We start from the raw sequence: 23,556 nt of genomic DNA, 5'->3' as shown, positions 1-23,556 counted from the left end.
GACTTTTGTCATCCTTTTGTTCTGCCCAGAAAAACATTAGGAAGGATATACTTTTAATATTAATGTGCCATTTACTAAAGTTACCAACTTAAAAATAAGGTTAAGTTCAGTTTATAAATCTTATTTTTCTATTTGCAAATCACTTTAAAAGTGTTTGAGTAAAATAAGAATAAACAATAATAATTGTCAACAGTCTGACAGTTTCCCTTATTCAGACTTACTTAGTAAGTCTTACAAATTTGAGGAATTAAACTTATAAAACAGGTAAATCTCAAATTTTCTTAAGTGTTTTCATATTGCTAACAAAAGCAGTAAGATTTAAACTTAAAACTATAGTCTAAATCTATTACTTAGTAACACATTTTAAATTAGAATTACAAAGTTAATCTGTTAAAACCCTAATGTGACAAATTCTCTTGAACATTATAAGTATATCCAGATTTTTCTAAATAACCCCAAAATATGAATGCTGTATATTGAATTTACTTTACCATCAGTACATTTAATTCTATTTCTCTCAGAGGTTAAGGACACATACTCACTGAACAAAGGACACTTATGCCTTACCATGCAATGTGAGGTTGTCTTCTCACTTAGCTAGTCTGTTGCCACATTTCAAAAGAGAATGCAATCTGGAACTCAAATACCTAGATGAACACCTTAAGACTGCCTGACAGGCTCATCCCTTTTTTTTCCCAAAGATTTATTTTTCATTTATTTCTCTCCCCTTCCCCCAATTCCCCTCCCCCCAGTTGTCTGCTCTCTGTGTCCACTCACTGTGTGTTCTTCTGTGTCCCCCTGTATTCTTATCAGCAGCACCCAGAATATGTGTCTCGTTTTGTTGCATCATCTTGCTACGACAGCCCTCCATGTGTGGGGCACCGTTCCTGGGTAGGCTGCACTTTTTTCATGCTGGGCAGCTCTCCTTATGGGGCACACTCCTTGTGTGTGGGGCTCCCCTATGAGGGGGACACGCCTGCATGGCATGGCACTCCTTGCACGCATCAGCACCATGCGTGGGCCAGCTCACCACATGGGTCAGGAGGCCCTGGGTTTGAACCCTGGATCTCCCATGTGGTAGGCGGACACCCTATCCGTTGGGCCAAATATGCTTCCCTCATCCCTTTTTTTTTTATAGTCCCTCTGTTGTAGGCTCCAAAATATCTATCAACCTTACTTAGTCACCAGAACTATTCAAACTATTTACTGCTTCATCCCCCACTCCAGTATCATTTCCATTATTATACAAACGTGCTTTCACTTTTCCATTTAAAAATCATTTTGATCTCATCGACTATCCTCTCCTGGTCCCCTTTTCTTGCTCCCATTTGTACCAGTGCTCTGTAACCTCTGACTTCAGTCTTTCTCCTTCCTTTCTCTCTTAAACGTCCTTCAAATAATCTTTGACCCTCACTTCTCCACTGAAACTGCCTTGCTCACTCTTCATCCCCATCATTTACCACTGTTCATCGCCATCATTGACCCCATCATTTCCTGTTTGGTAGGGCCATACCTTACATGGAAACTTGAATGATATTGAATGGATTCCAAGACTTTGGGAGAAGTCACCATTCTAGTTCTAAGGGCATGCCAACTGCAAATACAATTGCAGATTGAATAGTGTGGCAAATAATACAATATTACATGTGTATTCAAAGGAACTAGACTGTCATCACTTTATTGAATCTAGTCAAATAGCTCCACCCAATGGCATTATACATCATTTGCTGATTAACCTTAAAGGCTTGTTGGACATACCTTCAGAGACATTTCTCCAAGGTTTGCTTGCATCTTTGCCCTTTGCCAGTTGTGGGAGTTGTTCTTTATTTACTCCATTTCTGTATACAACTGTTTTAGTATGCTAGGCTGCCAATATGCAATATACCAGAAAAGGGATGATTTTTGAAATGGGGATTTATTAACTTAGCCCTGATGCTCACAACTGCCCCAACCTACCCTGTTTAAAACGGGTTTGATGCCCTTCGAGGGCCATGAGAAGTGCATAACATCCTTCCTTCTGCTGATTGGACTGTGCTTCTTGAAGTCTGCCTCTGTTCCAGGGTTGAACCTTTTGTGGTTGAACCCCAGAGCGAGGAGCACGTCTTCGTGTTTCCTGTTAGAGTGTTTGCCACACATTTGGAGCTCTGTTGGGGTTTTGGAATGGAAATAAATTTAAGTTTCACATCGACTGGGCAGAATAGGCTTGCCTTAGCCCCCAAGGCAAAGTTAGCTGCCGTGGGAACACCAACCCATTCTTTTAGCTTCATTTCAGAGCACCCCAGGGCTGGTCTCCAGTTCAGGCTCCTAAACTTTTAAAAGTCAGGGCTCTTGGAGTGTCTTTCCTTTTTCCCCTCCCTCCCTCTGCCCTCCCTCCCTTTCTTGTTTTAGTTGGCTGTTTTAGCCTATTTATGGCCTTGTAAAAAGCAATTTTATTGTGGTATAATTGATTTACAATAAGCTGCACATGTTTAAAGTGTTCAGTTTGTTGAGTTTTGATATGTGTCCATCTGTGAAATCATCAGGTAAAGAACCATCACTCCCAAAAGTTTCTTTGTGATTTTTGTTTCCAGGTTTTATTATCTAGAGATAAAGACAAAGTAGGGGAAAGAAAAAACAGGATTCATCATGAGTGGATAATTGCTGAAGCTGTGTAATAGGTGCATGAGATTCAGTATTTTAATCTCTATTTTTACATATGTTTGAAAATTTTCATAATAAAAGGTTTAAAAGGCTCAATATCTTAATTCATAGTGGGCATAGAGACCATGGCTCTTGTTAAAAGATTCAGGACATGTGGGCAAATACTTTTTCTCAAAAAGGTTTGGAAAAGCATCATGAGCTATCACTTAAGTACTGGTTCCCATTTCAATTAAATTAGTATTGAATGGAAAGCTACAGAGAATTACTCAGGTCTTTCTGGATCTGGCATTTTTAAAGAATCCAGGCATTATGCCCTTGGCTAAAAAGCAATTTAAAGGTTGTGGTGATGTTGAGTGATATTGTAAGTAAAATGTGAACTCCAAGATAAATTTTTTATACTTCCTTTCATCCATCTCATTTCCAAACTCATAGTCACTATGAACAGAGGGAAATTATACATGTCATATTTTGGAAAAAGAAGGGGCTTAGAAGAGGGAATTCAACCCACTTCCTGTACAATGCAGACTGAGAAGGACCAATCTACCTTCTGTTTGTATGACATTTAGCAATCACCAGCTATTAGAATCAATGCTGTAAGGCCTTTGCACTTAAGCTGTTTTGCACATGTGCATGTATATCTGTAGGCTACATTTTTAGATGTGGACTTGCTAGAGCAATGGGTTTGAGGCATTTAAAAATTCTGCTAGTTATTATCACTTTGCTCTTTACTATGTCTGTGCCAATTGACAGTCCCACTAATGTCTCACACTCTTCCTGAAACATTCTGCTATCACAAATTTTATTTATGCCCACCTGTGAGGTCTCAAGGAAGTTTTGATACCATTTTAATTTGCTTTTGTCTTATTATGAATAAGGTTGAGCATCTTTTCATATATTGAGAGCTATTTGCATTTCCTCTTTTTGGAGCTATCTGTTCATGACACTTGCCTCTATTTTCCACTGTGCTTCCTGGTCTTTTTCTTCTTGATTAATATCTGGTGGCTTATTTATTCTTACATGTTGTTTTCATTTAGACTTTTGAATCAGCTTGTCTACTTATTAAAAAAAATCCTATTTTTATCAGGGTTAAGTTACATTTATAGTTTAAGGAAAATCGACATTTCTATGTCTCTTTTTATATAAGAAGAGGGAGTGTCTTCCCACTTATTCAAGACATAAATCAGATTTAAACGGGTAGCTACATTTTTAAAAGATGGCTGCTTGAGAAGTCCCAAATGGGTAGGGCAGTAGGAAGACCAGTTAAGTGGTTACGGCAGTGGTCCAGGAAAGAGATGATGGAACTTAGACTTGGGTGCGAACCATTGGGCAGATCTGAGGTCTGTCTTGGAGATGGAGTCAACACGACCTCCTTGTGGATTAGAAGTGGGGATGAGATAAAGGGAAAAATACGAATGATACTGTGGTCTTCGACTCCAACTTCTGGGTGGTTGGTGATGCCATGAGCTGGAAAAGCCTGAGAAGGGGTCCTGGAAGAAGATTTGCTTAGAATGCAAGGTCCAAAGCCTTAAGCCCCAGGGAGGCTGTCCACAGAAACCCTTTCAGGGAAACACCACCAACCAGAGTCAACCTTGATGTTCTAACACTAGCCCGCACAGTAATGGGGGAGGCACAAATAGTTATGCCTTGGTGAAGAATGTGGGAGCTGGATTTCTAGCATCTATTCAATCTCTTGACTGGGTGTTCTTATGTCATGAGCAACCTGTACAACCATACCTGGTAGCCTTGGTGCTAACTTCTGACTGGGCTTTCTGATTTGCCACCCACTACGAAGCATTACCCTGCTCCCTAATTGTGCCTGACAATGGTCTCTAACTCTTGTAATATGCTTCACGGCTAGAACCTTGTCTCAACCCGCGTCTTGAGACCTGCCAATCACGATGACTCTAACGTCTGCTTACCCATCCATCCCACCAGTCGCTTCCCCTCACCTAAACCTTGACTACTGTGCCTTTAAATGATCTTGGGGGAAGTGAATTTGACTCAACTGATAGAGCGGTCCACCTACCACACAGGAAGTCCAAAGTTCCAACCCCGGGCCTCCTGATCGGTGTGGTGAGCTGGCCCATGCACAGTGCTGATGCGTGCAAGGAGTGCCCTGCCACGCAGGGGTACCCCCCGCGTAAGGGAGCCCTACGCACAAGGAGTGCACCCCTTAAGGAGAGCGGCCCCACGCAAAAAAAGCACAGCCTGCCAGGAGTGGCACTGCACACATGGAGAGCTGACGCAGCAAGGTGACGCAACAAAAGGAGACACAAATTCCCTGTGCCGCTGAGAAAAAATGCAAGCAGACACAGAAGAACACACAGCGAATGGACACAGACAGCAGACAGTGGGGGGCAGGGGGTGGGGAGGAGAGAAATAAATAAATCTTTAATAAAGTAAATAAAATAAATGACCTTGGTTCCTATAAATCTCAGAATCGAGCTTTTGCTACATGTAAGCCATTCATATTGGTCCTGGTCTATTTGAAAATGGCTTTCTGTACAGGGCAACATGTTTTACAGTCATCTCCTAAAGGCTCTTGGTTTTACATGAACCACTCTTTCAGAGTCATCAGTTTAGTGCCCTCACTTTGATCCCAGCCTCCAGTCTCCAGGCAACACCTCTTCAAAGAGGCTTGAGTTTGCTCCTCAGACAGAGGAGACAGAGGGGGATCCTGACCAAGTCTGTGTTCTGTCTCCCATGCCCTGTTCTTTCTTGCCACTTCACCATGAAACAGCAGACCCTAAAAAAAAAATCACTAATGCCCATGACTGACTGACACTCTCGCCTGGGGTTCTCCTTTCCCTAACCCCCTCCATTTTGTTTATACCTTGGGGACTTCCCAGGAGGGCTGCAGGGGAAAACTGTGGTCCACTGTCCCATCAGTGCCTGTTAGGGGCAGTGTGACATGACACTGCTTGGTAATCCCCCAGCTCCAGGCACGCCACCCTGGACCCCCAGCTGAACTAAGGTGCAGGCAACTGATACACTCAATTCCAGCCCAACTACCAGCCAACCGACTTCCCTTCAGTCATTTCTCCCTGTGCCCACAAGGGACAACAATAACAACAGGCAGGAACACAGAGTAATAACCGGAAAGGACGCACCTGCCTCACTGACTGCTGAGGGCAGTGACACAGTTCATACAGGAGATGGCCAAGGACCTTTGGATTCTTAGCTCTTCATCTCCATTCCTTTGCTCAGGGGTTGCATTCTCAGCAACCCCGCCCTCCAGCTCTTCCGGATTTCTCTTCCATCCTTGCATCAAGGCTTCAGGAAAATAGAGAGAAGCTCATTTTCATAAAATGTATGATGACCACTGTCTTAGATAAAGACTGTTGTAAGGAAAGAATCCTGGGCTTGATTCTGGGCTGCATCTGATTTACAATTTTATTCAGCAATAAATAACCATGGCTTGAGAAGATGATTGTTTTGTGGACAATTTGATCTGTTTTCCCTGACATGCCCTGTTCTTTATTCCTTGCCTTGCCTCTTCCTTTTTTGCCTCCTTGGACTAGAGGGATCAACCAGAAGAGGCAAAATTTCTGACCAGATAAGACTTCAAGCAAATGCCTTCTCCCTAAGCACCACCAACAGGGGGCTGGAGAGGTCATCAATGGGTCAGCATAATGCAGGCTCCACAAGCGGCTGGACAATAGTCACAGTTTCTAAAATACAAAAGATATTCCTATCATCAAGGATCACAAAGAGTCTTAAAAAAGAGTGGACCTGCTTAGTCTACGTGATATGTTCTAAGATAGCACATACCTTAGAAGAGTTGATTTTTAAAAACCTCTTAAGGGATTAAACAACTCATTCTTTGTCTTGATATCTCCAGTCCATGATGTTGTTTCATGACTTTAGTGAATCTGACAATGAAATAAAGCAGTAATGGCACGCTGGGAGAGATGTTTCCCTTATGTATTTTAGCACCCTCTGGGCAGAACTAATAAATACTCAGCAAGTGATTATTTGGCATAGCCCCACGTGGGTCCTTTACATGTCCATGCCAGTTGCCCTTTCCAAGCAATTTTATTTGGCAATTTACGAATGGACTGGTTGCAATCTGCACGCCAGTATTGCAGTAATTGGTTTAGGATGCAAAATTATTTCTAAATGAATGTTCTGGACTTTCTTGTAAAATCAATAAAGTCTAATCATCAACACTATAGGTGTTGTAGCCAGTGAGTAAGGGGATAATGAGGACAAGTTCTTTAACTGTCCTACCTGGTGATAATATATGACATACAAATCAGATGTTTATCCAATAAATAGGTGAAAGACGGGTCAACAACAACTGAAGATAGGCAAAAGGGTCACTGCTCAATTATTTAAAATTGTTCCCTTACTCCTGCCAACTATAAGAACCGTAATGGTCCGGGGGCTAGGCATTTTAGGGCGCGCATAGTTTGAGTGACAATTTAGCTTTGCGAAACCTCAAACCGGTATAAGTTCATAAAACATGGGCAGCTCGCCTTGGAAACACCAGGGTGTCCGGGGAAACGGGGAAAGGGCTACGCGCTGTGCGTGTAGGGAGAAGGCAGGGTGCGCGTCCGAACCGGTCGGCCCGAGAGCCGGGCGAAGGGGGCTGCGCTGGGGGTCCCGCTCTGCGGCTCGGGGCTCCTTTCGGCCGGCACCGGCGGCGCAGAACTCCGATCCCGGAGAGGAGGAAACCAGGAGCGAGGAAAAGACTGAGCAGGAGAGAGTGGGAGGAAGAAGCTGGCGAGAGGAGCGGAAGAAGAGAAGAGAATAAAGGCGAGAGGAGTAGGCGAGAGGGAAGAGCGCCCGGCAGAGGAAGGGCAGGAAAAGGGAGGGAAAGAAGAAGGCGGCGGCGGAGAGCGACCCGCCCCTGCCGGCTTCCTCCTCCGCTCCCAAATTCGGGCGGGCCCTCCCCGCACCGCCTCCCGCCCCCCTTCCCCGGGCTGCTGCGAAAACGCGGAGGCGCCGGGTCCCCCCGCGGCCTCCGCGCGCCGCGCGGCCACACCCCCGCTCGCGCGCGCCCCCACGCGTCCCCCCCACGCGCGGCCACCCTCGCACGCGCGGCTCTCGCACTCGGGGCATGCGCGGTGGGCGGCGCCGCTCCGGGCCGCCTCTGCCGCCGCGAGTAGGAAGCGCGAGCGCGGGGCGCCGGGCTGTCAGTAGCGTGGGGCTCCCGAGCGAGCGAGCCCGCCGCTGCCGCTGCCGCTCCCGCGCCGGCCCGACTCTGCCCCGCCGCCGCCGCCGCCCGGCCGCCGCCGCGCCTCCCCGCTGCGCCCCCGGCCGCCGGCTCGCGCCCCCCGCCCGGGTCGCCCGCCGGCCCGCCGCCCCTCCCCCGGCCGCCCCCGCCCACCCGGCCCTGCCCGGCCGCTGCTCCCCGGCGGCGGCCAGAGGTGGTTGGGGGGGACCATGGCTGACGTGTTCCCGGCCAACGACTCCACGGCGCCTCAGGACGTGGCCAACCGGTTCGCCCGCAAAGGGGCGCTGAGGCAGAAGAACGTGCACGAGGTGAAGGACCACAAATTCATCGCCCGCTTCTTCAAGCAGCCCACCTTCTGCAGCCACTGCACCGACTTTATCTGGTAGGTGCGCGCGGGGCCGGGGCGCACGGACGGGCACCCCCGGGGGCGCCCCAGACCCCTCTGGAGGCGCCCAGGGCTGGGGGACCAGTCCTTGCCCGGGCCCGGAGTCCCTTCGTGCCGGGGATCCGCTCCCGGGGTCCCCCCAAGTCCGGGCGCGTCCGCTCCGGGGCTGGCTCTCTCGGGGAACTTGGAGAGCCCGCCTGAGTCCGAACTCTGGCCCGGAATGACACGCGCGCCCCCGGCCGCCGGGCCACTGCCACGCACGCGGGGAGGACTCCTGGGGAAGTCGCCGCCGCGCCACACACCCCTTGCCGCGCGAGAGAGGCTGGCGGGCGCGGTCCCTGCGGGGCCAGTGACCACCCCCCTCCCCCCAATCCCCAGGCGCGCCCGCCCTCCCGCGTGGACCCCGGAGCAGCCGTTTGCCGGGTGTGAGCAAAGGGACATGTAAAAGAGGAGACTTGAACGGGGAAGGGTGTCCCGGAGGAACACGCCCCGGAGTAACTGGCGAGCGGCGGCGATTGCGCTGCGCGCGTCCAAGTAGCGGGGCCGCCGGGCCCGGCGCGTCCGGGGCTGTGGGCTTTGCCTCCCCTCGGGCTCGCACTCCCCGGCGCCTGCGAGCCCTGCTACTGCAGCTTGTGGCTCCTGGCGCGCCCAGACGGGCTCTTCTCGGGGAGCCCTAGAGAGGAGTAGAGAGGCAGCAAACTGTTGAAAGCTTGCCGTGGGGGAGGGGGAATTAAAACCGAGCAGGCAAGTGGCAGAAGGGCAGAGGGAGTCATTTAAAATAGACCTTGTCAACACGAGATTAGACCTGTAACCCTGTTGATGAGGACAGAGGCCTTATTTAAGAAAAATACTATAACGGCCAGAGGTGCCAGCGTTCAAGTAATTTCCAGCGAACGCAGGTGTCCTGAGACTTTGGGGTGAATGGACAAATGGATAGGTTTTAGGGGTCTCTGAACCCGGCAAAACACTTATATAGTGGGTTTTTTTTTTTTTTTTTTTTTTTTTTTTCTGGTGAGAGGATTATAGATTTGGTCTGATTGTCAAAAGGTTCGTGACCTCACCCCCCCCCACCTTCCCACCCCCAAAAAACTTTAGAAATCTGAAAGGCCAGGTCCTCCAGTTAGAGGAGCTGTAGCTGTTTTTCTCTTAGGTTGCCTGGCATCCTGCTGCATCTTTGCCTATGTTTGTGGCTGTAGGAGGCTCCTTATAAGCCGGAGGTGTGGCTGGGGTTCTTTAGCTCCCTGCTGCTAAAGGCCTGGGAGCCGAACTGGATGGCAGTGCCCCAGAGTGCACCCTGCCACCAGCCAGCTGTGTGGCACATGTATCATGTTATTTACAGGGACACTAGGGAGAATGTATGGGTGGATTTGTCTGAATCCATCACTCCTGGGGCAAGATGTCTCAAAGGGCAAGCCGGGTGAATGCAGTGCTAATACAGTGCTTAATTTTTCTTTGCCTTTTATAAATCAGCTCAAACGTACACTTTTATGAAAAGCACAGTCAAGTCTGTGAATGCTTTTTACGGTGTAGTCAGCATATGAGGAAATTGTGCTCAAAGGAGTAGGTAATTGTAGCTAAGGCTAATAAATTCTTGGAGCCCCAGGGCAAAGAGAAGATAATGCATTTAGTTAAAGGGAGGTCTTCTACCTTCCAGTTTGACTGGGAGATTCCATTTATAGGGAACAGTTTATCTCAGACTGGTTCCTTGTGCAGGACGTCGGTAAATTAGAAAATGGACTTGCAACCTACCCAAGCTAGCTGTCTTTCCACTATAAGTTGCCCTGAAGGATCAACTCTGTAGTGAACTGATGTGGCAAGCCAGGTCATCCGGTGTGTTGTGAAGCAGAAATACACGGGCTTGCCCTTTTTCCCCCTCCCTGAGTAATTCCTGCAGCACGTCTCCACCTAATTGGAAGGCAACCACTTACTAGTCCCAGGAAAACATCTGTCAGAAAATTCTGGCTTTAATTTTTTTCAGTTTTCTATTTTCTTTATTGTTTTTGTGGGTTCTTGATTTAAATGTTTTACTTAAATCTTAAAGCTCTGACATTTTAAAGTTAAATGTTTGGATTTAGAAATATTCTTTTTTGGGGGGTGATCCTAAGGTGATTATAAAGATATGGGAAGTGCTATGTAAATTTAAAATGTTATGTGACGCAAGGGATTATAGCTAATAATCTTTTGGGAAAATTTTAATGCAGTCCATTCTAGAGGAACAGTGTTTGCAATTTAGTGTCCGTGTCAGTGTTCTCTAGAGAGTAAATTCTCCAAAGTAACCTATAAGGACTAAGTAGCCCTTGTGTGCTTTGAATGCTACTGGTTCTCAATAAAAATTAGATAATGATGATTGCAAATGAAACCAATAGAAATGATATTTTGTTTATAAAATCTGACTCCTTAAGCCAAAATTAAATGGTGAGAATGGTGCTATTCGGTAACTCTGAGACCCACATTAGTTTGAGACCCATAATATTTTAAATAAACTCATAACAGATAGAAACCACTTTTTGTTGTCTTCAGGGAGAACAAAGATTTTTCAGTTGGTCTTTAGGAACAAAATTAAGTCACTTCCTTTTTTTTTTTTTTTTTTAACCATCACCTCATTTTTGCAACTTGAACATTGTAGCCAACAACTTTGAGTTACACAGTCATATTCTTGTTTTGAAATTTTAGCATTGTTAATATAGTATGAAAAATTGGAAAGAAGTTTGATACAGTGAAACATTTCAGTGATCCTTTGAGGCCAACTCAGACTTTTTTTCCAATTTGAATTTAGATTGCAATCTGACTAGATGTTTAGGCATGTTTTTCTTATCAAATCATTGGATTCCATGTACAAACCTTTAACTCTATAGAATAATTTATCATATAACTTGCTTAAAATATGGTATCCAGCACAAAGCATGTTAAGTTATTTTGTTCTTGTTTCTGTTTTTCAGGGGGTTTGGGAAACAAGGCTTCCAGTGCCAAGGTAAGCTGCCATGTTGCATTTTGTTTTCAAGTACCATATGAAGTAAGCATTCCAAACCAGAGCACTCTTCTAAGACATCTTTGTCATTCAAAAAATGTGTTATTTAGATAATATTTTTGAAATATGAGGGCTGTAAATTTGGGCCTTTAAAAATACCATACAGTATTGCCTAGTAATCTGCATATAGAACTGCCTTTTACAATTTTATTTTTTGCAGAGAACATTCTTGTCAGAAACTACTGTCTTTGTGTGGGTGTTCAGAAAAAAATGGAATCACTTTGTATTCACATGGCTTTTCTTTCTTGTTCTTCCTCTTTGTTTTTGTTCTTCATCTGTTTTACCTATGCATTGGGTTGGATTCACTGGAACTAATTTTAGGCCATATAGCATTCTAGTTTTTTTTTTTTTCCTTTTTCCATTGGTAGATTACCAATTGTCATCCAAAACAAAGTTTTCACATTTTAAAGTTATGCAGATGATTTGGTAATGGCTGGTTCCTGCATTATTGCTATGTGACACACTTTTCCTTCAGCTTAGATATCTCATAACATAAATGATACTATGCATTGCAAGAGGAAAGAAATCCATTTTGCCTTCTCTGATCTGTAGTTGTGTTTCTCATATATCACGTTCCTAACTTTTCATACTTCCCATTCTATTTGTTTAATTCGTTTTAACATGAGAGTTTGTGAAGGCATCAGAAGGATATTAGCTCACCTTCTGGCTCTCTTGCTTATCGTCTATATTATGTTTATTTTAGTTCTGGTTATATTTCCCATCTGGGCATAGGTTTATTATTAGGGTAAGTGGAAAGTATCTTCTAGCCTGGAAAATATTGTCCTAATATTATTTAATGTTAAGTGCATTAGAGGGAAAGGGAGGGACTGTTTGTAATTTTTACAACTTTAAAATTATGCTAATAAGTTGGTTACCTTTAAAAATGTCTTTAAATTTGTGAACTTATTTCTTGTATACATTTTCTAAGTATATTTTAGATGTGGTTACTTTATGGTATGATTAGTCATCAATAATTCATCATCTTTGTGTCAAGATGTTTTATAGTACTTAAAGCCCCAATTGGTTAAATCACTGAGATTTACATTTGGAAATCAAGGATATTCTTTTAAAAAGGAGAATAATAAGAAAAAGGTATGTTGCACCAGCCTCTTTATAAAAGGTGAATGGAAGATGTGGCCCTTTCCAGCTCTCAGAGTTGTGGGCCTGATCTTTATAAATAGACAAGGCTTAGGTTTAGATTTGAACATGATTTTTGGAAGTTGAAAGAGGTGATGTTCACTTGGATTACTGGGCTAATGTGACTCACTTCTACTATTATATTTGGTAATAGTATTTGTAGATTGGGTGAATGTATAATATATAAATATATCTCTAAATATAAGCAAATATTTAGAAATATTGAATTTTCTCAACTAATATTACTTACCCAGGAGAACGTGGGTATGTTATATTAAAAACAGTATCATTTTCTGCATCAAAACAACTCGGGATAAGTTGGTCCCTCTTGGGTAGGCTTTGCTGAGCAGGCATTGTAGGTGGGATTATAGAGTGGCTGCATCAGTCGGCTTGAAGGTGTCCTGCATTGCTTCTCTCTCATGGCGTCTATGAAATGGTTAGTGTATGGCAGGCTAATAGTCTCATGCCAGGTTAAACTCCCTTTTTCTTAAATTGTAAAAGTGATACTCAGAACAATTGTAAACACTGTATACATTAAAAAGTTAAATTGTATACTTTTCTCTCTTCCTACCCTCAGGAATAACTGCAGTTTCAAACATCCGTTCATTTACTTTTTCACACATGCTTCGTTTTTTGAAAAGAAGTTCATACTTTATATTATTCTGCAACCTGCTCTTTTCTCACTCAGCAGTACATTGTAGATATTCCCCTCAGGTCAAAACATCAGTTTTCCCTTATTTTATTTACTGGCTGCATGTGTGACTATATCAAATTGATTCTTCCATTCCTATATTGATGAGTATTTCAATTGTTACAAAGTTCTTACCAGTATAAATACCACTGCAGAAAACATTCTTGGACACTAGTATAGGTGCTTCTACAACAGATACCTAGAAGTATGTGTGTGTTAAATTTTAATGAGCACAACTAGGTTGTTCTCCAAAAGGTACCGATGTACTTTTTCAGTGTTAATGTTTGAGAGTGGCTGTTTCCTTTCATACTTAACAGTATTGAATCATATAAACCTTTTACATTTTTGCAACCAAGTAGGTAAAAAATGGTCTCTTTTCTGTTTCTATCTCCTGGATTGTTGGTGAGATTGAACAATTTTTCAACTTTTTTTTTTTAGCCATTTTTACTTGTTCTGGACATCGCTTCACTTTACCTCATATTTGAAATTCAAGTTTTACAAAACAGGCAAAGTAGAGCCATGACTATGTACTTTGTACATATTTCTTTGTTTGGTGAAGAATTTAACTTAATTTCTCTAAATAATGAATCCCCCTAGGGCATTTACAAAATTTTAATTTACAGAAATCTTTTCAAATATAAACCTATTGTAACACCTCATCTGCTTGTTATATTTTGCTTAATATGTGTAATTTGTATTTAACTTCTAAAAGGCATATGCTAATCCATCATATTTTACTGTGTTTTTCAGTCCCACGGACAGAGTTAATTAGCTTTTCCTATTTTGGCTTTCCCCTGAAAATTAATCTTTCTCTTAACATTTGGCCATTTTATAATATGCTTAAGTTTTAATGTTCTCTAACTTGAAGGTTTTCATCTTGGTTCTTTTTGACAGAGTGTCCTTCTTATGCACGAGAATGAATATAGATAACTCCTTCTCACTCATGCCCGAGGCAAAACAGCCTCTGGAGATGACAGCTGGAGTTTGAGACTGCCTTTTCTATTTCTCCTACATCAAAACTTTTTCGCCTGATGGAGGCAGCATCTTCTAGGTATTAATATGTAATCTGTTACTTTGGTCAGCAGATAAAATATCTGTGGCCAAGTATACTTTTCAACAATTTTTTGAACCAGAGGGGTACATATGCTCCATAGGAGAGTAGTAGTCCTGTAGTGAGTAGAAGAGCTTCAGTCATCATTTTACTTAATCAGTGGTAAGAATTAAAGACTAAAGAAATAATTGAATGTTAATCCTTAAAGCCAGGTTTGTACTTTCTGCCATTTAGAAGCATATAATGACAGAAAGCATTATAGGTCACAAGTGTGTAAAGCACTAAAATTATTTCCCACTTCTTCCCTTCCCCCAGGTGCAACATAAATGGAATTAGCAGACTTTTCTGGAGTGATATTTATTGGGTTATTCCCACTCAATAGACTCTATGTCATTCTTTTATATTGCAGTACACATGTCCAGCCCTGAAAACTGATATCACTAGGGCGGGGAACACAGGTCGACCCTGTTGTGAGGATTTGCTGCCTAAATTAGTGAAACTGAGGGCCTTGATGAAGAAAGAAGAGTGCATGCTAGATCTAGAAGCCATAAAACATTTTCTTGAGGTCCTAAGAAATGACAATCTTGTTCCTTTGTAGCTTTGAAATGACCCTTGCTATGTGTCTTGAGTTTGCCTTTTGATTTTTGTTATTTGCCTGATCTACTCAATGGCTCTTTCATCCATGGGGCCAGCAGAGGGCCAGTCCTTGCCCACAATTTATTTTGTTTTATTTTTTTAATGAAAAGAGAAGGAAACAAGGAGAGTAGAGCTGTCTGGCCTGGTCATTTATGCAGTGGAGATTGAAGTGTGGAAGGTCTGCCTGCAGTTGGTAGTTTCTGCCCTTCATTGGCTAATTCCAACAGCAATTGTCATAGAACGGAGGGATCCCCTTTACTGCTCAAATGGATTTCTTGCTTGTTTTCTTCCTCCGGGGCGGGATAGCCTAAACAGTGTGATCTACTACTTTCACTGCTCTGGAAAAGAGAAGGAACCAACTCGATTTTTTTTTCCTCTTCAGAGTTAGCAAGACACATGCACTTCTCTAGTTACAGTGGTAGTAACAGCCTTTCAAAATGTGGCCTGCTTATTTGAAGTGCCAGTACTTACATAGTTAATCTTGTCTTTGTCCCCCCCTGCTTTTTCTCTTCTCTTTCTTTCATGCAATACCACCAAGTAAAATGCACTAACCCAGGATCTTTAAGATGCCCAAGGAGGTAAAGGGGCAGCATCAGAATTAAACCCACCTTTGGCCTTTGTCCACCTGATACCCGCTGGCTCTGAATGCTCAACACCAGATGCCTGAAGAGTCTGTGGGGGAATACATTCACATTTATGTGCTTTCAATAATGCCATTGTGAAGTGGTTTTGAATCTTGAATTTGCCTGCTAAGAACACACCAAAAATTGTATTTAACCTGCAACTCCACCTGAAGCTCTGTTTTCAGTGAAGTATTAAAAATCAGCTCCAGGCCTCTTTCGGGGAAGCTGTCCCCATTGGCTTATCTGTATTCATTCCTCCCATAAGAATGAATGTCAGTGTTCGTGGGAAGCAGAGCAAGGAAGGAATCTCCTTGCTCTGCGAGCTGAGGAATTCTGGAAAACAAGGCTGAATTGGTTGTCTTTCAGAAAAGGAATGTCGGGTTACTCTCGTCACAGGCCTCAGGGCTCTGAAGACCAAATAGTGAGACACTGAGGGCTGGGAAATAGAAGGCTGCTGAGGTCTGAGTTGGGGGGAATCGTGAGTTTGGCTGGCTTTGCAGCAGGTGTGTCTATCCCGCCATGCCCCTGACTGGCCACCCCTGATTTCTCAGTGACCTCCACCTGCCCATGTTGTTCACAATTGGTGCCAGACTTTTCCATCACCCTGTGCTTTCCAAACAGGGGTCATTGTGGCATCCCATTTCTGTTTGGTTGCCCACCCTAAAATTAGAAGCTATGTTAACAGTAGATGAACCTCTTAGGGTTATTTAAGGTCCCAAAATGACAGAATCCATGGAAGGGTGAGTGTAATTTGAAACTGGAGTTTTTATACGAAGGTCAAGTATACTAAACCTCAAAGATGGGATTGTCAATAACAACTAAATACAGAGAAAAGTACTTTTCTTTCAACAGATTTTTTTTCTCTCCATAAAATTGTGTTAATGCTTGTTGAAGTAGGGCTGCATGGACAGAATCAGTACTGGGTCTTCCCATTTGGTGATGTATACTTGTTATAAAATGATACCTGATTAATGACTTAGTGAATTGACGTTCTTTTACTCAGTTCATTAAGTGGGAGTATTTTGTTAATTATTTTATTTGCACACATGTGCACTGTCCCTTCCAGAAGCTGGTGCTGTAGTTTATAGAGTGCTTATTCCTCCTAATAAGCAGTAGCAGCCTAATAACCATTTATTTTTGCAGATGGATCTGATGTTTGAGTTTCCTGTTTTAAATTTTTTGATGTAGTGTCTCACTCCACTCTGGTGAGTTTCATTCTCGGGGATGATGTTATTCAAGTTTAAGTTTTTAGATGCATTAACCCTTAGCTTGCTCATTTGTTTTCCTTCACCCTATTTCAGAGTTTTCTGTTTTCAAATAGCTTTAATTCGGAGTTCCTTCAACTTGGGAGGGCCTTTTAAGTCCCTAAACGGACTGTGCCTGCCTTGCTTCTTCCTTCTCCCATCCTTCAGTCATTTTGAATAAGTTGCGGTTTCCCAGATCGTCAGATGTTTTTCTTCATTTCTCCCCTCAACACCTTTTGTCCAGAAAACATCTGCTTCCCCTGTGGGTCTTAGCCTAAAGTTTAGCTTAGGCCACTCCTGACCCTCCTGCCCTGAGGTTGCTTTCTCCATCCCTGTGTCTTCACTGTTATTTTTCCACTTGCCTGTTTCCTCTACCAGCCTTGTGAGCAAAGGACAGAGTCTTATTTCTCTTTGTCTCCAGTGTTTAATGCAGTGCCTGGCGCTCTTCAGACACTATGTAAATATTTGCTGGGTGTGAGAATATGTAAATATTAGGAGAGAGATGTTAAGAATGTCCATAACCATAACCGGAAGGGTCACAGTGAGTTCTGCCTGCCCATGGTTTTTTTTTTTAAAAAAGCTAGTTTATAATTCAAAGTTATGATGTCAACTATGATAGATCTGTAGGTGACTTAAGAAAAAGTACTTTCTGAAGCTAAATGTAACCAAATGTAATCATCATTCAAAATATAGAGGAGAAAGTTCTAATTTGTATCTATGTATGTATAATGCTAAGTCTAATAAAGTGACACAACAGGGTAAACCACTTAATGTGCCTTCCTTCTCACTTTAGAAATGGATCCAGGCTTTAGGAATGACTCTTATTGCCACAAATAAAACAAGAGCATATTATGGGCCATAGCAGGAGGGGAAAAATGTCCTGGGTACAGGGTGAAAAAAAAATTAAAACCAGCTTTTAATACATGTGTTAAAATAAATGTTCTACTTTATTCCGGCTTGCTAATAGCTAAAAACAGATTGTCATGCTCCAGAGGGAGTAGTAGCTCAGCTCCATTGATTCTGATATTTTTAAACATCTTGTACCTGAAAGATTTCTGAGCCCTGATATGAGGAGGAATGGATGAGAGTGGCAAGAGACACTCTGGAGTGGGATGATTGTAACTGAATTATATCCTCTCTCAAGATTTATTTCAGTTGAAAGGAAGGGAAAGCTAATATTTATGAAATCCTGCAGTATACCAGACAATTAGGAGCTTTCATGTCTTATATACTCTTATTCCAAAACCATCCCTGCCAATAAAATACACAATAGTACCCCCAATTTAGAAACGAGAGCACTTCAGAACCTACCCAGGCTGGTGGGTGTATCATGGGTTCAGATTCTAATAGAAAACATTCTTCAGAGTCAAATGGAAACTTTTTGGTACTTAAGAAGCCTGGATTTAATTAGGAAAGGAAAGAATGATGCCATTAAGGGAAATACTGAAGCATTTCTTGGTGACGTAGAATTATTAAGACTTCACTGTCCTCAACTGTCTGTCAGAATTTCCATGACCAACCCTTTATTTCAGCTCTTGTTTTCCACCAAACTGTGAAGCCTCATGTTAGACTTTAACTCAATACATGAATGTTTAAGTATTAACGTAGTATCAACAGTCAAATCTAACTGAAATTGCTATAACTGCAGTTTTAAAAATTTCTGTATTAAATTATATAAAGGAGAAAATGGTTTCTGGAAATAAATTTCTATCAAGTATTTAAATGGACATGCTGATTTGATTAATTGTCAGCATAGGATGAAAATTAGTTAAGAGCAAGTCCACAAAGTAAGTATAACATAAGAGAAGTTAGTCTTTAGTGCCTTCAATTCCTGTCTCCCCCCCCCCCGCCAGATATCTATTTTTATTTTTGATATTTTGAGAAAACAAAATCTGTCTACTGTATCTGAGGTGACTCCCGTAGATTGTTATGAAATAAATAATGAGGGTGGAAATAGGAGATACGGTGTTTTATAAATAAGTGTAGATCAGACTTGGACAAGCTTGGATGAAGGGTAGGGTAACAGCCAAATTCTGAGAGTAAAATTTTGTTATGACGGCCTAACGCCTACAAGCATCAGTTATCCTGTTGGTGAACTCATGACTCTTACAGTGATATGCCTCGTAGCTCCTTTACTGCAGTGTGTGAAGTCTGTGTCCTAAGGATTTTCCTAGGCTTGGAACACCACAAGTAAGGACAGCCATGTAGTGTTGACGCCCAAATGCCATTCTTTTTTTTAAAAAAAAGATTTATTTATTTTTATTTATTTCTCCCCCCCCCGAGTTGTCTGCTCTCTGCATCCATTCGCTGTGTGTTCTTCTGTGTCTGCTTGCATTCCTGTCATTGGCACCAGGAATCTGTGTCTTTTTGTTGCGCCATTTTGCTGTGTTAGCTCTCCATGCGTGCGGTGCCACTCCTGGGCAGGTTGCTCTTTTCTCTCGTGGGGTGGCTGTCCTTGCAGGGTGCACTCCTTGCGTGTGGGGTTCCCCTATGTGGGGAACACCTCTGCATGTCAGGGTACTCCTTGCGCACATCAGCACTGCGCGTGGGCCATCTCATCACACGGGTCAAGGAGGCCCTGGGTTTGAACCCTGGACCTCCCATATGGCAGATAGATGCTCTATCAGTTGAGCCAAATCTGCTTCCCCCAAATGCCATTCTAAGCACTTTTTATTAACTCACTTGATCCTCACAACAACTCTCAGGAGGTAAGCTGTGTTATTATCCCTATTTTACAGATGGTGAAACCGAGGCACAGGGGGGTTTAATAACTTGTCCAACATCACATAGTTAGGCAATGGTGGAAGTGGGATTCAAACCCAGGCAGTCCAGGTCCAGAATCCCTGCGTGTAATCTCTGTGCTCTGCTGCCTTTCCCGTTTCCCTTTTTGGTTCTGGCAGAACTTAAATTACACCATTAAACTGATTGTGGTGGTATCAAAGAATGAAGTGTTGTTCAACTCAGTAACATGTGCGTGCCTACTACCTGGAGTGGGAGATTAAGCCACACTTATAAATACTTTGTTGTCTCTATGTCATGCCAGGTACTGCGGGGCATGAGACAGAAAGCCTGGCAGCAGGGAGCTGAGAGTCAGGCATGGACGACATGCACGATGCAGCTGATCCTCAAATAAGTCTGAATGAAGTGGGGGCTGTTGAAGCACGCAGGAAAGAGGGAGAGGTCTTCTGGGCTCCTTGTAGGTGGCTTTTGATCTGGGCTTGTAGGACACAGAGAATTACCTTTGATTGGGAAGCTGGCAGGGAGATATTCTAGCTGAGCAGATAGCCTAAGCAAAGCAAGAGGGGGCCACAGCACCCTGTACCTTCAGGAGTGGTGCAGACCCACAGGAGGGGCGTTGCCATTGCTGATCCCCCAACGGAAGGACACACTGAAGAAGTGTATCAGGAGCTGCTTGCTGCTTTCCCAAACACTGGTCTTCTGCACCAAATGCATTATTTAGTATTTAGATAAATATCTGCATCCTCTTTTTCATTTCATTTCTTGTCATTTTCATTTTTCAGAGAAATGTTGCAAATGCAGATTAAAGCATTGTATGTCTTGTAATGTAAATGATACATTGAATCGAAGCTTGGAAATAATAACCTCTTGCTTTTAAAAAGTGTGCTGCTCCAACCCTATTCGAAGGATCTCTCTACTGTACTGAAGCTGGTAATATTGATTACAGCGTCACACCAGGAGATGAGAGCCTCAGGGAATGGAAATTATGTGACTGGAGGTGACACGTGGGGTTATATCAGGTATGCTCATACACATTAATAAGGGAAACAATAAAGAAGAAATAAAGACATTTACATATTTTACATCAGGAGTGCTATTTAAAAAACTGCCTACTCATTTATTCATCAGAATGTCTGTTTCACCTTCAGGATGGTCACTCCTCCCTTCCCCTTGGGGCTCCAGCGCAGGCTAATGTGATGTACTGGTAGTTGAGAAGGAAGCTAAAGGGGCGCTGCACAGCACTCGTGCCCTAGGTTGGGTTGGAAGTGAGTTTTCATCTGGGCTTCAGATTTGTGAAATAAAAGTTAGCACAATACTGCTGCTATGTTGATGTGTACATTACAGTGTGCCACCATCCGGGGCAGGCGGGGGGGTGGTGGCCCGGTGTGACTGGCATTACTGTCCCCACTCTCCAGGAGTGGAAGCCTGGGAAGAGAGAAGTGAAGTAGCTTGTCCTTGATCCTGCAGCTGGTGAGGGGTAGAGTGGCAATTGGAAATCAGGCGGATTTAGCAAATGACTGTTTTAATTGCAGTGGTTTTTTTTGTTTGTTTGTTTGTTGTTGTTTTTTAAGTATCTGAAGCTGTGCCGATCAGAAGCTAGTCCCTTTTACTCATGTCTTTTAATTTGTTTTCCCTTCCCTCAGGTTTTCTAATAAAGTATGATTTGTGGTGCTCTTTGTTGTAACTGGAATAAAACTCTCATTGATTCAGGGAAAGCCTGGCTCACTGTTGTAAAGGATTCTGTCCTGTTGAGATTTAGCTTGATGATAAATGGCAGTAAATAAGCTTAAATTGTTTTTCTTTTGTGAAATTAATACATGCAGCTGTATATCCTCAATCAATGGACAATCAGTATATGAAAATAGGAGATTACTTATGAATTTTAGATGTTGCTACTGGGTTCTTAACTATTAATGTAGAGAACTGTTTAAAACATACCTGCTTTCTTATTTTCTAAAAATAAAGTTGTTTTTCTTAATGCAATTGTTGTCATCATGGAAAGCTGTGTATAGATGATTTAAAATTTAATGGGTGGCTTATAGAAAAAAATAATCATTTCCCTAACAATTTTGACATTTTTTTTTAGTAATTCCAAAAACTGGATTTACTAAAAATGATAAGTAAGTCGTTTTCCTAATAATTTTGAAATTTTCTTTTGAGTAAATCTAAATTTTTCCACAGGCTGAATTGTTTTAAGAGTAATTGCTAAGGTGATTTGTGGTTTAGTTTCACATTAATTTTTTCGTTCTGTGGAACTCATTAAAATGGAAAACTTAAGCATTCTTCTGTTTTAATTTAAAAACAAGGCTTTAGTTTCATTTTTTTCTCTCTGTATACTGCATATATTTGCCTTTAAAAATCAAGTGATTATTAGTTGCAAACACTTCAGAAGCATGCAGGACTGATTTTTATTTTTTATTTTTAGATTCAAGTTTAGGGGCAAAAGCTGATAGATAAATTATCCTTCTTTCCTCTTTTTAGCTTAATTGCACAACAAAGCACCACAGCACCTGCTGGTATTGAGCTGAGTCTATGCTCATTTGATGCAAATTAACTTGCAAAATCACATTTTATAAAGATTAATTATTGCACTGAAGTACTGGAACAGTTAGTATGCTTGAGATTTGCTATAGTGGTCTAAAATGAATCTAATGAAATTCTGTGAAAAAATAATTTAGATAAAAGGTAACGCTAATAGAGATCAAAGGGATAACTCATTGGGTGAGGCTCTGAGCTTTTTAATTTAATTTCTAAATTAATATTATAATTAGAAATATAATACTATGATGTTTTATTTTTAATTTAAAGTAAAAATTGGAAAATGAAGCATTCACAATATTCATTTTGATTGCATCACTTATGAATAAGATGATTTTAGCTGACTTGTCCATTGGTGGAGAATTATTGAAGGCCCAAGTTTTATCTCAAAATTATGAAGTAAGTCATACACTTTTGACTTTTGTTTGCATTTCCCATGTGTCCCTTTGATATCAAGTTATAATAACTATTATGTGTATTTTATCCTAATAGCCTGAATTTATGTGGAGATTTTTCTTCTAAGAATTTAAAACATATATATATATATATATATATATTTTTTTTTTTTTTTTTAAGTGGTAGAATATATTCATGTCAAGTGGGCAAAACTTTTGGTCACTAAGAACTTGGGTAGCTATCATAAAACATGGAATTTAATATTGCTTAAATTATGATGTATTAATAGATGATAAAACATGCTTGTGTTTAAATGTAGGTTAATAACTGAATTCATATACACTTAAGTCCTAATATTTCTTGACCTCCATGGTGAATCCTGTGGCCACAGGGTCAGGAAATACCATGTTCTTGGATTTTAGAGGAAGAAAGGACTGTAGAGACCTCTAGCCTAGTTCCTTGTATTTACAGCTGTGGAATTGGCTGTGGAGTTAAGTGTGAATTTAACCACGTGAGAGTAGCTGCCTAGCTCCCTTAGTGACCCTGTGTCCTTCAGGTACCTTCCTACCTCTTGGTAGCTCAATCCTTTGGATTTGTACTTTGGTAGCTCAGTCCTTTGGACTTACTTGTACTTTGTAGTCTTGAATCTTGGTTCCATTGCCAGTGCGTAAAGGTGCTCCTCCAGTGATCGTAATATAATAAAAAAAAAAAAAGAAAAGAAAAAAGACATGAGGAAGTCTACAAACAAAGCAGGCACTGGATTCCTTTTATTTTCATTGAAAAATGGCTGTGTCTACTGAGTAATAAGGATGGCATGTTTAGCTTTTATAAATCATTATTTTTAAAATATTTATTTTTAAATTTATTTCTCTCCCCCCTTCCCCCCCAGTTGTCTGCTCTCTGTGTCCATTCACTGTGTGTTCTTCTGTGACCATTTCTATCCTTATCAGCAGCATTGGGAATCTGTGTTTCTTTTTGTTGCGTCATCTTGTTGTGTCAGCTCTCCATGTGTGTGGCGCCATTCTTGGGCAGGCTGCACTTTCTTTCTCACTGGGCGGCTCTCCTTACCGGGCACACTCCTGTGCGTGGGGCTCCCCTACACGGGGGACACTTCTGCATGGCAGGACACTCCTTGTGCGCATCAGCACTGCACATGGGTCAGCTCCACACGGGTCAAGAGGCCCGGGGTTTGAACCTCAGACCTCCCATGTGGTAGGTAGACGCCCTATCCATTGGGCCAAGTCTGCTTCCCAGCTTTTATAAATTATA

The 23,556-nt window shown here is 42.2% G+C and overlaps 1 protein-coding gene across 3 annotated transcripts in view; it reads left to right on the top strand.

The window, feature by feature from the left end:
* Window positions 1-7,823: 7,823 nt before the first annotated feature.
* PRKCA (protein kinase C alpha) overlaps window positions 7,824-23,556 on the top strand; it is a 426,048-nt gene continuing 410,315 nt past the window's right edge. The window contains exons 1-2 of one of the 3 annotated variants that reach the window (XM_012525515.4): window positions 7,824-8,201; window positions 11,144-11,175. In XM_012525515.4, coding sequence (XP_012380969.1) covers window positions 8,029-8,201; window positions 11,144-11,175 — 205 coding nt within the window. In that variant the 5' untranslated portion in view covers window positions 7,824-8,028. The remainder of the gene's footprint in view (window positions 8,202-11,143; window positions 11,176-23,556) is intronic. The other 2 variants (XM_004459463.4, XM_071210756.1) reach the window with 2 other exon arrangements.

The sequence above is a fragment of the Dasypus novemcinctus genome, chromosome 21 (genome assembly GCF_030445035.2).
Source record: "Dasypus novemcinctus isolate mDasNov1 chromosome 21, mDasNov1.1.hap2, whole genome shotgun sequence".
Taxonomy (NCBI): Eukaryota; Metazoa; Chordata; class Mammalia; order Cingulata; family Dasypodidae; genus Dasypus; species Dasypus novemcinctus.
Note: the sequence above shows the minus strand (reverse complement) of the source record. Positions and strands in the feature narration are given on the sequence as shown.